Source organism: Meles meles, chromosome 2 (assembly GCF_922984935.1).
Source record: "Meles meles chromosome 2, mMelMel3.1 paternal haplotype, whole genome shotgun sequence".
Taxonomy (NCBI): domain Eukaryota; kingdom Metazoa; phylum Chordata; class Mammalia; order Carnivora; family Mustelidae; genus Meles; species Meles meles.
This window is the reverse complement of record NC_060067.1, coordinates 57,182,959-57,198,770: the sequence shown is the minus strand read 5'-3', so window position 1 is coordinate 57,198,770 and position 15,812 is coordinate 57,182,959. Positions and strand designations below refer to the sequence as shown.

At 36.8% G+C, this 15,812-nt stretch overlaps 1 protein-coding gene across 10 annotated transcripts in view; it reads right to left on the bottom strand.

Moving 5' to 3' along the window:
- LDB2 (LIM domain binding 2) overlaps positions 1–15,812 on the bottom strand; it is a 375,542-nt gene that overhangs the window by 79,948 nt on the left and 279,782 nt on the right. For all 10 annotated transcript variants that reach the window (XM_045998065.1, XM_045998063.1, XM_045998062.1 and 7 more), the window contains exons 3-4: positions 7,667–7,839; positions 422–544 (exon numbers count right to left, since the gene is read on the bottom strand). In XM_045998065.1, coding sequence (XP_045854021.1) covers positions 422–544; positions 7,667–7,839 — 296 coding nt within the window. The remainder of the gene's footprint in view (positions 1–421; positions 545–7,666; positions 7,840–15,812) is intronic.

The following is a 15,812-nucleotide window of genomic DNA, read 5'->3' as shown; positions in this document are numbered from 1 at the left end:
TACCTTACTTCTTGTTTTATTTCCTTCCCCTGTTATACATAAAAGGTTTAATAGCCCAGACAGAGCAATACTTGATAATGATTCAGTGGAAATTAAGAGAAGTACAAACTGTTTATTGAGGTAACCTCAGTTTGGAGTTTAAAATAATAATATATATATATATATTGATATATATCTATATATATATATATCTATATATATATATATATATATCACAATGCACCAAACTCAAAAACAAAGAGGGGAAAGGGGGCCTGTAGAGTAAAATAGTTGAGGGAAAACTCAAACTGAGAGTTCATTACCCAACATGTGAAGACTGTTGGTGTTCTTTCAGAGAGAGAGAATTGTATTTTTCCTCCTTGAGTAAATGAGGTGGGGAGGGGGGAAGGAAAGAGAGTAAAGGAGTGCTGAAATTACTTACATGCATGGCTAGAATGCTCCTTGGGACTAACTCTCTGTATTGTCTAATGGTAAAGTGCCATGTTTTTATTCTCATGAGGTCATCAAAGGTGAACTCCAAGATCAGTCTGCCTTCTGTACACACCTAGAAGCGACAAACAACATACTCATTTGCTGTGCACTTTGTCAATGCCACATTTTTGTAACTCACACGTCAGCTGCTCAGCGTGGTCTCCCTGACTGTCCTCGGACAGTCTGGATCTTGGCAAGGATGTGATACCAGTGCTTTATGCACAGCATACTGAGACAAGTGTGAGCTCCTGGATCCACGGGTTCAAAAGACAAGACAGCTGCTTACCCACCATGAGCCACTAGTAACTTGACTGATTGCTGCCAAAACTCCATGAGTCTCTGTTTCCTCATTTGCAAATATGGGAACAAAACCTATAATACTGCAGCATTATGTCAAAAACTCCTGGCACACAGTGTGTTCTTGCAAAAATCATACTCTCCCGCCTCCTTATCTCTGTTTTCATCATCCTTCTATCATCGGAGCTTGAAAACTTGTTCTAATCGTGGTAGCCCTACTCTGGGGTAAAGTACCTAATAAAATAATTCATGCTTAAGTGGGACTTACTACAAGGTTATCCAAACAGAGGAAGTTTTCATTTTCAGGGACAAATTCTGGGGGAGCAATGCGTAACCCAAGGCAGCTGGGATCAGTTATCGGCATGTGAGAAATAGAGGCATGCTTAGAGTATCTTCCTTCAGTCACATCCTATCAGCAGTGACAAATTTTGCTTGTATAAAAGGCCAAGCTTTGGGGGAAGGGGTGGTATCTTTCTAAGAAAAATATGTATTATTAAAGAAACAGAATTTATGAGGCTCTCTTCCTTGACAGGGTGATCATTTTTTTCTTCTTTTAATATTCAGGTCATTTTTAGCATGTAGTTTCTATTTAATTTACCTATTTTATTTCACCATTAATGACTTTGAAATCAGAGAAAATGTTAGGGAATCGGACACCACGGATCCTATTTCAACTAAAAAATAGGAAGTAGTGGGAGCATATTGGTCCAATTTAAATAGTTACAACCAATCATTCAGTTCATGTTTGCTTTGGAGTAGACAGAGTCTTTGACATCGATAAAGTACTAGATGCACACCTTAACTCTAATTTTTACTTATTTTGGAACTTCGAGAAAACCAAATAAGTTCCCTAAGTTCCTGTTTCCTCATCTGTAAAATGAGGTTAGTACTAACCTTCTGTAGGGTTGCTGGGTAAATATATGAATGATATTGTATGTGTAGATTGCCTGGTATTATACATGGCACGTAGTAGGATGGCAGCAAATGATAGCTCTAAAGATTAATAGAATGCAACCCAAAAATGCAGAACCCAGGCACTAGTGGTCATCATAATGTGCTCTCTGAGATGCAGGGATCCAAGGAGGTGTCTCAGGGGCTCTGCTGGGAAGTTTGGCCTCTTATATAGACCATGTGATCTCCACCCATTTTCTCGATTCAACCAGTGCAGCTTCAGTTTCATCCTTTCAAGGTATTGGACTTCTGATCGAGTTTTTTGGAGAAATGTTTCCTATGCTAAAAGCAAATATGCACAATTTTGGAAATCAATGCACTACACAAGTTTTAAAAATCATAAATAACAATTAACTCACTAGGAGGGTATGCTCATTTCTAAAACTATAGTCCATGAAGATAATTAACAATTTATTTCAACTTTTTTGAGATATTAATAACCACTTCTTTCTTTGGGAATTTAATGCAGAAGGTCACCATTTATTGAGTTGCAACTATGTCCTAGGCAGTGGGCTGTGTGTGTTCTATTTATTCTAATTTAATGTAGTATTTTCTTTATTATTTTTTAAATGATTTTTTTTAATTAAAAAAATTTTTTTAGAGAGAGAGGAAATGTGTGAGTGGAAGAGGGGGAGGGACAGAGAAGGAGTTGATTGAATCTTAAGCAGGTTCCATGCCCAGCATGGAGCCCAGTGGGGGGCTCAATGGCAAGACCCTAAGATTATGACCTGAGCCAAAATCAAGAGTCTGATGCTTAATTGACTGAGCCACCCAGGTGCCCCAGTAATATTTTCTTTGAACAAGCCAAATACCAGTATAAGGAGTGTTAGTAACATGTGTTACAAGGGCACTACTTAAAAAAGATGCTATTGATGTCCACCATTTTCTTTTTTTCAGAGGTCTCAGAAGCACTGTAGGATAATTATTGATAATTGGGTGAAGACCTCCAGCTCAGACTCCACTAGCAGAATCCATGGGTAATTTTAGGCATTTAGACACCTTGTCCTAAACCTCTTCAATTGAGTGGTCTTCAGAGCTTCCTTCCTGGCATTTTAGCCATGAGTGTTGTGCACTTGGAAATGGGGGAAGACTTTCTAGAATAAACCACTCCTCTAGGACATCCTTAGCATTGGAATTAATTCACCAAGGTTTTCAAAGGGGTTGCATGGAGATTAAGTTACACAATTCCCCCCAGGGAGTTAGTATGACAGAAGCCACCTACAGTGAAAGCTTTCACAAAAGGGAGATGACTGCAGTCATCCAGTGACAGTTGAAATGTCTTGACAGTAAAGGACAAGGATATTTGGATGCTATAACCCTTTCTTTTTCTTTTTAAAGAAGGGGGATTATTAGATGTTTAAATAAATATTAGCCCAGTTAAATGTCATGCTTTTTTCTTATCTAATCTATTTGTTTTGTGTTTATGAACCACAAACCCAAGACAGATGGAGGTTCTACTAGAATAGAATTCCATAGTAAGAAGGCATAGATGGAGTCCTTCTGACGAGGTACTCAGCTGGAGGATCTGTAAAGTCAGGTTAAATTGTATTCTCTGTTTACCGTGACAGAGCAAACCAGTTGAGGACACTTCTTGCTTGGAACTGTCATGGGCCTACAAAAGGGCAAACTGCAACAAGCCTTGGGCTCCTCCTTTGTAAGCCCAAACCAAGAAATCAGCCTTATCCAGAACATATCACGTGCAAGAGAGAAATCCTTAAAATTGAATCCGAGTTGGCTGTGAAAATTAAATGACTTCCTTGAATGGAAGAACAGAGGAGAATTCGGTCACTCTTATTCTTCCTCAAGGTAGTTTTTTTTTACCCATGGCCTTCTCCCAAGCCCTATTTGGCCTCCCTGCTTCCTGCCCCCATCATGGAAGTTAAAGGAAACTAAAGGCCTTGTGATTTATTCAACATGCAAAAATCAGCAAATGGAATAGAGGCGCCTAAGGGGGGGGAATATATATATATTTTATATATATATATATATTTCTTGTCTGGAAATAGTAAAAAAAAAGACATAGTTTATAAAGGAGAATTAATATTTTCTCTTCTCAGAGAAATTCTGTGCATTCCTCTTAATCAATACAATTAATGTAGCTTTTATCTAAAGTTGGCCCTTTTTTTTAAAGCTGCCTTTCACTTGGAATCCAAAATCAAAAGGGTCCCCAATTAAGAAAACATTTTCTGTTGTGCTGAATTCATGTTACCGTACTGTGAGCTCTGACATTTTGTTTCTGTGGTAACCAAAATCAGCTGATTAGTTGGCATGGCAACAGAAAAGATGTAATCCCAGCAGACACACTCTAATCAATGCCCCCAGCACAGATGGTCTCCGGAGGATCAACAAGAAAGAGGCTGGCAGGCATTCAGCTGATCACGTGCTAGCTTGAGACTAGGCCAGGAACAAGAGAACTAAAAAAGAACATTTCTCAAACTAACCGGTAGCTTTTTAACCCTTTTCTTTCCTTGACTAATTGTAAAGCAATGTTGACCATGCTGTTGCAGAATACAAATGATTTTCATAGACCTGTTATGAAAGAAAATGTGCTTTTTAGGTAGAAGTGTTTACTTAGTTTTCTTGGTGTTTATGCATGAAATACTGCTTTCAAATTAACATTTGCATAAAGCTCATTGTATTTTATGTGGAAATGCTGCATATGTAAATGCATATGTATACATATATGAAAGCAATATGATCATTGATATTACACTAATCCAACTGGAGTTGGGATAAGGGTAGAAATGGATAAATCCTGGACTATAATGTTGCAGATAGGCTAAGATAGGAAGGATGTCAAAGACATGAATGAGCATTCATATAGGGAAAGTGGCTGAGGCACTTCCAGGGTACTTTCCTATAGTCATAAATAATTGTGTAATAAATAATTGAGATCAGAGAAAACATAGAGCCATGTTCACAGAGTGATAAGGGTGTTTGGTAATGGCTGTAACTATGACATTAGTTTGTAAAATCTAAAAGTAGCCTGATGTGTACCCCAGGGAGGCTCCTCTCAGCATCTGTCAGTATTCACACCCTCAAATATAATTCAAGGGTCTTGGATTCTGAAAACCTTGGTGATTGCTCTTCAGATTATTAAACCTTGTTTTCAATTTGATTCAAAATTGAATGCAGAAAAGAAAGGCTTCATAATGTGTGTTTTAAAACTCTAATTACATATTTATCCATAATCTATAGTGTTCCTAGGATCAGGAAATTGCAAAATGTGCACTATACTCCTGAGGAATATTAAGTATTACCGTTGATTAGGACTGCGGCTGATATTTGATTCACCAGTTGACCAAATTTTCATAAAAGCAACTCAGAACCACTGGGTCAAACGCTATTTGGGGAATTAGAGTGTATTGATAGTCTAAATTAGAACAATGTGATGTGTCTGTACATAATGTGCTAAAGTAATTCCATGTACAGTGGGGCTCCCCTTTAAAAATAAAGCAGCAACTTCCAGACTACATTTTTCTTTGTGCTACTGAAAGGTTATTAGCTCACTGTTTTACACTAAATACTCACATTATTTTATTACACGAAGATGGGTTATTTTTAATTAATATAAGAACAAAAGAAAAATTGGAAGGATTCTTTGGGTAGTATAATAATCATCAAGGGGGGGAGAGAAAAAAAAAGTAAAAAGAAAAAAATGAATGCTTTAGAATTTTCTAAAAATAAATGTGCATAATTAGCATCTGGACTAAGTCCACATAGCTAAGCTGCATTTCCCAGAAAGTGATATTTTTCATCACAGTACGGAAATACTCATTACAAGAGTTGGGAGATGTACTGCCATGGAGTAGAGGGAGAGGTGACCTAAATAACTAAAGTTTGGGGTGAAAGATCTGATCAGGAGGAGGTTGTTCTGGTCTTCCCCATGGTCATCTGAGAGGGAAGCATTCCTGGGTGAGGAAAAACTGCAACCAAGGGAAACCTTAGCTTCTTGATTTGAGTGAAAAAAGGCACTTCATCAGAAGAATGAGATTTTTAAAAAAAATTTAAAACTCATCCTGAATATATATCATTTTATCTTCAGAGCAGTTGACTATGCTCATTTACAGAAAAGTTGTGGCCTGGAATGAAAGAAATTGAGAAAATATTAAGGACTACCTTTTATTATACATTTTACATGTATATAAAATGTTACACATGTTATTTTAAAATTATTTATTGTTACACAATTTATTATAAAATATTGTATTAGTGTGTTTATATAAAATATTTTATGCTTTATAAAAGGGATGCTGCAAAAATGCATTTTCATTTTCAGTGGCTCTAGGCTTTGGAAGTAGCTTCTTCATTATAGCCATTTTATTTAATTCTCATGGATTTCTTTTTTCCCGTAAAGCATAAGGAATTGGCATGTTTTTCTTGATTACCTAAACATAATGCTAAGCCTAGACAAAAACAAAACAAACAAATAAAAACTGAATAATGAACTAGCAGAGAAATACTTTTTCTGTGGGTCTCTAACTTCCTAACTTTCGAAATAGGTGGTGTTATCCAACTGAGATACAAGATTATGTAAATATTTTACATCCCCAAAATGAAGTAAGACATGGGCAGATTAAACCATCATCCAGGTGATCATTCCTTCCCATGTAACAAAACTCTCTTCCCAGCATGGACATCTACATACGGTGGGAATGAATATTCTTTGTGCCTGATTGGCAACCTTCCTTTCCATTCAGCTGTTAAAAAGGAAGAAAGAGAAACCCAACTTCTTGCCCCACATTTAAAATGTCTATTGACAAAATTAAGATACCATGAAATCAATGACATTTGATGATTTGCTTTTGCATTTTTTCACCATTTCTTTTGCCTTTTTTTTTTTTATATATATCTTCGTGAGCAACCAGGAAGATGAAGCTACACCAACAAGATCAATGGATACTTTAAATGATAAACATTTTATTTTTATGTGTGTGCATACGAAACTGTGCATAAGTAACAAACATATCTTCAGTCTTGTAATTTGGGCTTTTGCAATTAACCCTGATAATTCAAGTTCTCAACTATAAAGAGAGGATTGTCATGTGTGTTTTCAACTAAAAGAGATAGCGGCTGTCATTAATATTACAGATTAGTTTCACACTGAGTCTTCATCACAATGCACTAACTAGTGTTCATTCAAATAAACGTCATTTGTCAGATTCTCTGGCTACATATATGTTCTTACTAATTTTGCTACTTGGGAGAGGACATAAAGGAATTGTCTGTAGTGTTCCAGAAAGATCTTTGCCCGGACGGAGTATTCCTCCATGTCGATTGTCTGTGGATGGGAAGCGTCATAGGTGTAAAAGGTACAGAAGACATTTTCTTTCACTTCACATCCTTCAAATTGTGCCTCAAAGATCATGTTACCCGCTCCTCCACCCAACGCCCTCCCCTGTGTTTCTCATTTTCTCACAACCAGCTTTTGACTCTACTGTGCTCACTTGCTGACTGACCAACCACAGAACTTCTCAGAATTTGGGAAACAAATTTTAAACTCTGAATTCTCTAGTTACATTTATATTTTTATGCTCCTTAAAGATTGCAATTAGTTGAGTTGTAGTTAGTTGCCCTTTTCCCCCTGTTTATTAACATTTGAACTTAGCTTTAAAAAGTATTTAATTTTAGAAACAAAACACAAATACTGACCACACAACAATGGGAGAATGTTCTTGTAGATGTAGAAGATTATTTGTTTTCTAATTTAGCAACCCGTGTCTCTTAATTTTGCGGGTCTATCATATTTGTTCTGCATCACATGCACACATCTTAGAATAATGTTCACCAAGCGTCTAGCCATGTCACAAACAAAAGAGGTTATCTCATAGCACTGACAGTGTCTGAAACGTAAGAAATCAGCTCAAAATTCCGGAAGAAAAGCATAATTACTGTCCTTCAGTATACCCACAGAAGCACAAGCCATGTTGCTGAGTATGTCCTGTACCTTGGTAAACATGGGCTTCCCATGCTGGGTGACCATAGCACACTGGTCGCAGTCCACTGTGATGGATGAGTTGTGGTATGACTCTTTCGAGTGTTTGAGGATGTAATACAGGTCGGTCACCCCTCCTTCAAACACAGTGCTAAAGTAACGAGGGATAAGGGTCCTGCCAATAGCTGGGAAAGAAACACAGAGAAATAAACCATTAACAAAAGAATCCAATGGTCCTACTCAACCCACACCATTGCCAGACTTCCAACTGGATACAAATCATTTCAAGAAACCAATCATACAAAGAGGTAAATTTCTTTCTTTTGTAAACAGCCGTGACCCTTCTGAGTTGCAGTTAGTGAAATAAAAATCCCCAACTGTTAGTTAAAATTTGTACATTCATCTCTACAGATTTTGTATTCATTGAAAGTCAATAATGTAAGGGCTGGTGCTTTAAAACTAACAGGAACAACAACCACAACATCAAAAATAACAGGAGCAAAAGCAATGACCACTTGGAATCTCCTAAGTATCCTCTAAATGAATATATTTAAAAAAAAAAAAAACACATCCAATTGAATCGGATTTTTCCGTGAATTGTTTATAAGCCAATCATCCAATCATGTATTATTAGTAATAGTAGTCATAATGTAAATTTTGATAATGTAATGCTTTGCAGTGTGTTAAGTATTTTGGGATTCTTTCATTGAATCTTCAGAACAACCTCAAGATAGTGGGGAACTGGAAACCAAAAGGATTATTATGTCAAAAAAAGGTCATTAGGACTGTATCAAAGTCACATGACTTATAATAAGCAGATAATTGGGGTCTCTAACTCCAAATCTGCAAACATTTACTCTTTTCAACACTGTCTCCAACTGCTTTAATGATTGAGAATCCGCATGTACAAAAAGGTCCATACCTATGTAAATTACTGATTATTCTATTTGCTTCTGGAGCTGGATATCTTTCTAGAACAAAAGACCAATTTTAAGATAACTTGATACCTTCTACTTGGTCTAAATTGGTCTCTTTGATTCCATGTGTCCTGCCCTGCCCCATTTTAGTTTGCAGGATCAGTAAGTAGCTGGGTCTTTCTGATATATGATGCTTAGAAACACCTAACAAGCCCTTGCTTTAGCAGAGATTTTAAATCCTCTTAAACTGAAAATCCCAACTCATAATATCAGGAATTTTGCCTATGTGCAGATTTTGAGGCAAAGTACTAAAGCACTCTCAAGCGAACCAAGGTTTTTAATAAATCCCTTACATTCACTATATAATACCTCCTGAAAGACAAAAATAATATTTAAGATAAATAAATTACCAAAGAGAGCTTTAGTAGGAAAGATCATACAATCTTCACTTGAATGTTTTAAAATGTTTAATTTCATTTTAAAAGAATCAATGTTAATCCATTCCATATGGATCTATATCTCTTTTGTACATGGATTTGGGGGGGGGGGACTATAAAAAGAATATCCTGCCAAACTGTTTTCTGAAGTAATCTCTAAAGAATCCTGCTGTGGATGACTGGTCTCTGAATAATTTATATAGTTGTTATTGCTTTGTATTTATTGCAGTAAAATCAATCAACAAGTATGTATTAAATATTCCAGGATTTTTGGCAATTCCATTCTAAATAATCCTCACACATACATTTTCCAAACACTGCTTAATCCCCAACAGCGCATGTTCATTTGCTAAATATGAAATTCAAACAAGAGTGATTTGAGTCCACCATGTCTTTAAGCATACACACAGCTAAAATTATAAGGAAAACTTTGTTAATGCAAAAAACCTTATTGTACTTTGCTAAACAGATAAAATTAATTTAATGCATTTCAAACAGTCTAACCTAAAACTAATTTCCATAAAACAGCTCTAGTAATTTGACATTTGGGGATCTGTGCTGTGGAGAATAAATACAAACCATAAAAATGTAGATGAAAATATTTCACTACAATATCCAAGGAATTGTCACATTAAAAAGGTTACTGCAAATAAACACCACTGGATTAGCCACATTATAGCTTATTCATCATGGATCCTGCACCATTTCAATTCCTTTGTAGTAATATCTGCTATATATTATCATGATTTTCATTCACAGAATAAAAAAAAAATTGAATAGGGATAAAGGTTGCAACTTCTAAACTTTAAATCTCAATTTTTAATTACCTCTCCAACTCCAGAAAATGTACAAACTATATAGTAAATATACTTAGAGGGAAATGTAGCTTTGCTTCATTTAGTATTTTCTAGCACTCTTGAAACTGATTGTTAGGGATACCTGAGGTTTGTGTTCAGCCCCTTTTCTTTATGGAAGCAATATATTTCCCCCATCGTCTTGTGTGGACCATCACTCACAAAACTCCATTATCCACTGTGGTAGACTGCTACTGGTGGTCCCAATGAACCAGGACAATTGCATTCACACCTTTGTGGATGTAGTCTCCTCTCCTCAAATCTGGACTGGGCTCTTGATCCATTTTAATCAATAGAATGGGACACAAGTGACCTCGTGTCAGTTTTGGGCTAATCTTAAATCTTTGGGCTAAATCTTAAAAAGGCTTAGAGGGGTGCCTGGATGGCTCAATCATTGAGCATCTTCCTTGGGCTCAGGTCATGATCCCAGGGTCCTGGCTTCCTGCTCCCTCTCCCACTCCCCCTGTTTGTGCCCCCTCTCTCACTGTGTCTCTATGAAATAAATAAATAAAATCTTAAAAAAAAAGAGAGAGAAAAAGAAAAAAAAAAGGCTTAGAAAAGCTTCTACTTTGCGCCAGGGTGAGAAGTCAGTGACTATGTACAAAGTTCAACTTCTCTAAGACTGCTGTACTGTGAGAAGCCCAACCAACTGAGGCAGTCACATGAAGAACTGAGTCTTTGGGCCGACAACCCCAGTGAGCTACCAGCAAACAGCCAGTACCAACCTGCATGAGTGAGGCCATCTTGGAAGTGAATCCTTAAGCTCCAATTAGCTGCCTCAGGCTGATATCACATGAAGTGGATATAAGCTGTCCCCCATAGTTTTGCCCAAATTGCAGAACCATGAGTAAATAAATTAAATGTTTGTACTTTTAGCCTATAAGTTTTTAATGTAACAATGGACAATCACAGCACCTCTCAACCTCCTAAGCTATAAAGATGGGCAAATTAGAATCCTCTCCTGAAAGACAAAGAGGGCAGTCTTGCCACTAAAAATGTGTATTATAGAAACACAGAAACTTGCATAGAAAGGAAAGCAGATTAGAGAGACAGAAAGCCTTGGCGGACTGATTTGGTACCTCTTAGGAGTGAAACCCAGTTCCATCCCTTGGAGGTCCTGCTTCTGTGAGACGTGTACCTCCTGCTTCTTTTGCTTAAGTGAGTTTGTGTTAGCTTTCTGTCATTTGCAAAGAGATGAACCCTGATTAATGCTGTCCCATTGCACTGGAGCATGGACGGGGTAACAAACGCTAATGTAAAAGAAAAAGGAAGTGATGAGAAAAAATTAACTATAAGAGATAGCTGAGTCTTTTTGTGCAACATCTTGTGTCAGTAGCTGTATTCGTCTTCTATACCTGCTGTAACAAATTACTACAAACTTAATGGCTTAAACTCCTTTATTGATTATCTCATAGTTCCTGACAATCTGACATGGGTCTTGCTGAGCTAAAATCAAGGTGTCAGTAGGGCTGTGTTCTTTTCTAAAGGCTCTAGGGGAGAACCTGTTTCCTTTTTTTTTTTCAAGGATCTAGGAGCTGGCTGCTTTCCTTGGCTATGTCACCTTCCTACATCATCCACCAGCAATAGTGGTTGGAGTTTTCCTTGTCTGCCACCCCCTTCCACTTTTTAGGACCCTTGTGATTGCTTTGGACCCACCCCAATAATCCAGATAATCTACCATCCCAAATTAACATATTCACAGTTGCCAAGGATTAGTACTGGACGTCTTTGGGCACCATTGTTCCACAGAGTTTTTGTTCTACAAGGGAGTATATACAAAATATAACACACATACGACAAGCAGTATATAGATAATGCGCAGTGAAGGGGGCAAATAACCAGAAGAAAAAAATCACTTGTGCTTGAGGAAATCACTCTATAACTCATTCATTGATTTCTTCTATAAACATTCACTGAGCTCAGAGTAGGCAGAAAGCTCCTTGGTAGGTGCTAGAAACAGAAAAATAGATTTTTGTCCCTGTCTTCCACTTACTTTTAACAAGAGAGTTAACAAATATGTAAGCATCTATAATACAATGTGATAATAGTTTCAAAAAAAAATTTGTGATTTTTGAACTATTTGCCAGTTTCTTCTGAATCCCGATTTCAATGTACATCTTTATTATTTTTGAAGCACTGAGAAGATTAAAATGTCCTTTTAATTTAGTAAATCAAGCAGCTGCACTGCACAGCCTAATAGACATGACTTTAAATCAGTGAATGCTTCAGAGTTAGATATGGTGGTCCCATAACTCATCAGGCACACCAATTCTGAATCTATTCAAATTTTATACTGTCATATTCATATGCTACACTTACACTTTGCATTTATACTTTAATCCTTGGAATTAAAAATAACTTAAATATTGATATACCTAAATCGACATTGTACTCCCACAGAAAGGATTACATCTTCAAATATTCTTGTATAGAGATTAAGACTATAGTAAATTATAAAAGAAATTCCATTTTTCTTACACATTTAGGTCAAAGTTCTAAAAGATGGGAAGGAGAAATATGGTGAGCATGATACTACAAGAAGATTTTCTATGAGTGAAATATAGGGAGGTTTGATACAACATATATAATTTATCTATACTCTTACAAAAGACAAGAAAATGACAGATTAAATTATTCAGGAGCCTGAAATGTGTATAAAGAAAGTCTAAATAATACTCTACATTGTAGGTAAACATTTAGAGATAGCTAAAAATTTACTCATAGCTAATTTAGATATTAAGCTCTAAACTCCAGTTCCTTGGGAGGTTTTTAGTGTTGTTCTGTTTTGTTCCCAATCTTTGACTCCATTTTCCAGAAGTTTTTGCTATTGGAGTTGATAGGCTGATGGTTCTGGGGAGCAGTATCTAACTCACATATTTTCTCATAAGTGATACTGTGGATATTAGGATATCTACAGGATACTTGAAGATACTAGCTAATTTTCCCCCATTTAGAAACCAATTGGTACAAACTGAGAACTCTTAACCATTGAGAAGATATAAACTACTGTGCATCTGTTGTTTTGAGCATTTCATCTCTATTAATCATCATGAAATGCTTTTTTTAAACTCTTAAGAATGTATATGGGTAGTACACATGAAAGAGGTTATCAGTAGAAATAATCATATGGGAAAATGTTCAAACCAGAAATCAAAGTACCAAATAAAATGATAATGAAAAGATTAAAACAAAAACCTCATGAGACTGTGGTGAAACATACATACTTGAACATTTATAGGCAAATCAACGTAGCAATTACTCTTTATCTTGAGTCTCTAAACCTTTGATAGCTTGTTGGGTGTAAATACTTTTGCCAAACTGCAGTTCTAATGTGCAGATATTAAGTGCTCTGAAGTTCTCCAAGGCCTGTGAGAAAATAATGTCTAATGTTAAGACTTTTTGATCTGGGGAGATCATTTACTATTCTAAATGCCTGTAATTTCTATCTTTCAAGACAATTCACTTCAAAAAAAAAAAAAAGGAAAAGGGTTGAGGACAGTAATTAAAATGTGGAATAAGAGGATGTATTATGTTTATTGCAGCAATGGCTATGGTCGCCAAACTGTGGAAAGAACCAAGACGCCCTTCAACAGACAAATGGATAAGGAAGATGTGGTCCATATACACAATGGAGTATTATGCCTCCATCAGAAAGGATGAATACCCAACTTTTGTAGCAACATGGACGGGACTGGAAGAGATTATGCTGAGCAAAATAAGTCAAGCAGAGAGAGTCAAGTATCATATGGTCTCACTTATTTGTGGAGCATAACAAATAACATGGAGGACATGGGGAGATGGAGAGGAGAGGGAGTTGAGGGAAACTGGAAGGGGAGATGAACCATGAGAGACTATGGACTCTGAAAAACAACCAGAGGGTTTTGAAGGGGCGGGGGGGTGGGAGGTTGAGGAACCAGGTGGTGGGTAATAGGGAGGGCACGTACTGCATGGAGCACTGGGTGTGATGCCAAAACAATGAACACTGTTATGCTGTAAATAAACAAATAAAAAAAAAAAAGAGGATGTATTATTATTAGTGTCACTTACACTTGACAATTACTTAACTAATGATTTTTCTCCTCTTTGGAAAGAGAAAACCATACAACCACACATTTGTGTTTTTAATTAGGCAAAGTTTAACTCTAATAAAATCATCAATTACTATAGTTTTTAAAACTTTTTTTGTAAATGCAATAAGGACAAATTGGTTATCTGAATCTGCGTAGTTTCATATAGTTGTTCTAAGACTGCAGTACCTCAGAAATCTATTTGGAAATACAATTGAGATAAATAATAAACACAGAGATTCATTAAAATTAAACTTACGTGTATTCAGAAATCAGTGAGTACATTATGCTAACATGTAAATGGAGATGCTCCTAGTAATGAATTAAACAATACTGGTGATTTCATTTATAGTAAATAACTATTATAAATAGCCAAAACAAAGGAAATAAATCGGCTTGAAATTAAATAGGGGTGATAGAGGTTCAAAGCAAATTCCTTTGCTTTGAAGGGAAAGCAAGTCAAGCAAACTTTACTTTCATAAGTTGACATTTGAAATCTTTTATTAACATATCTTTTAATGCCAACACCTTTTACTTCTTTTCTCAACCAAAGCAATTTGATTTAAATATCTTCTCTCTGATTACCTCTCTTACTATTTCAAAGATTCATTCATGTAATAGATGCTTACTAGGTACCAGCTATTGGCCAGACATTGTTCTAGGGGCTGGACCCTAACAGCAGGTACGTGAAGAAGCAGAAAAGACTTGGTGGTGAGGGAGGACAAGCTAGTTTAGACGGGCTGGCCTGGAAGGCTGTAGTGAGGACATGTTAATGGAGATGGCTCTCTGATTCCACAGGGCCATGTGAAGATCAGGCAACAAAATGGTCCAGGCTTAGGCAGCAGCACAAGAGCAAAAGCCCTGGGACAGGAATGAATTTGGGTTAAATAAGCTTGGTGTGTCATAGCATCAGAAAGTGTGGCAGGTGCACAGTCAGGAGAATGAGATAACAGATGAGCTCAGAAAAAAAGAGGCAGGACCAGATCATGGCAAATGGCTTGCAATTTATTCTTAGTGCAATGAGATCTCACTGGAAAATTTTAGCCAAGGATAAGATCTGATGAACATATTCTGTTCTTTTTCTTTTTTTAAATATATTTAATTTATTTATTTGAGAGAGAGAGAGTGCACAAGCAGGAGCGGGGGAAGGGACAGAGGGAGACAGACAAGCAGACTCTGCTGCTGAGCTAGGAGACCCTCGCAGGTCTCAGTCTCAGGACACTGAGATCATGACATGAGCCAAAGTCAGACGCTTAACCCACAGAGCCACACAGACACCCTATATTCTATTTTTCTTAAATGTATTATTCACCTGCTAACAAAATCCCAAAACTCCATAAAAAATATGTGATCCTCCTAGAAATCTAATTGGTGTCTTTTCTCCCATTTTCTACCTACCAAACATTTTAATAACTGGGCTAACATTTCAGTGGGCCACCTTGTGTTAGATGTTAGAGAAATAATGATGACCATGGTAGACCCCATCTTGCTCTTAAGGAGCATCTGATCAAATTGTACAAAATTACAGGTAAGCCTCATTTCATCTCATTTAATTCAGCAAGTATTTTGGCATATTCAGGTAATATTGGGTTCTGATTCTGTCAGCCATACCACAGGGTATTTCTCTCAGATGTGTGATTTTCATTGTGGGCAGAACTCTTTTATCCCTTTATCCAAAGCATAGGGCAGGAACTGTGGTCCAGCCAAGGAGTCAACGTCCTTTAGGCCACACTGTAGTTAATGATGCCCTATGGGTACAAGGTCAATAATGTGATAGAGTCAGATCTAAACTAAAGGATGAATAGACATCAATCAGGCAAAGGGGGCCAAGGGAATAGCATGCATCAGGGAGCATCCTGATTTAGGCCGCTGCCTGGACCAGA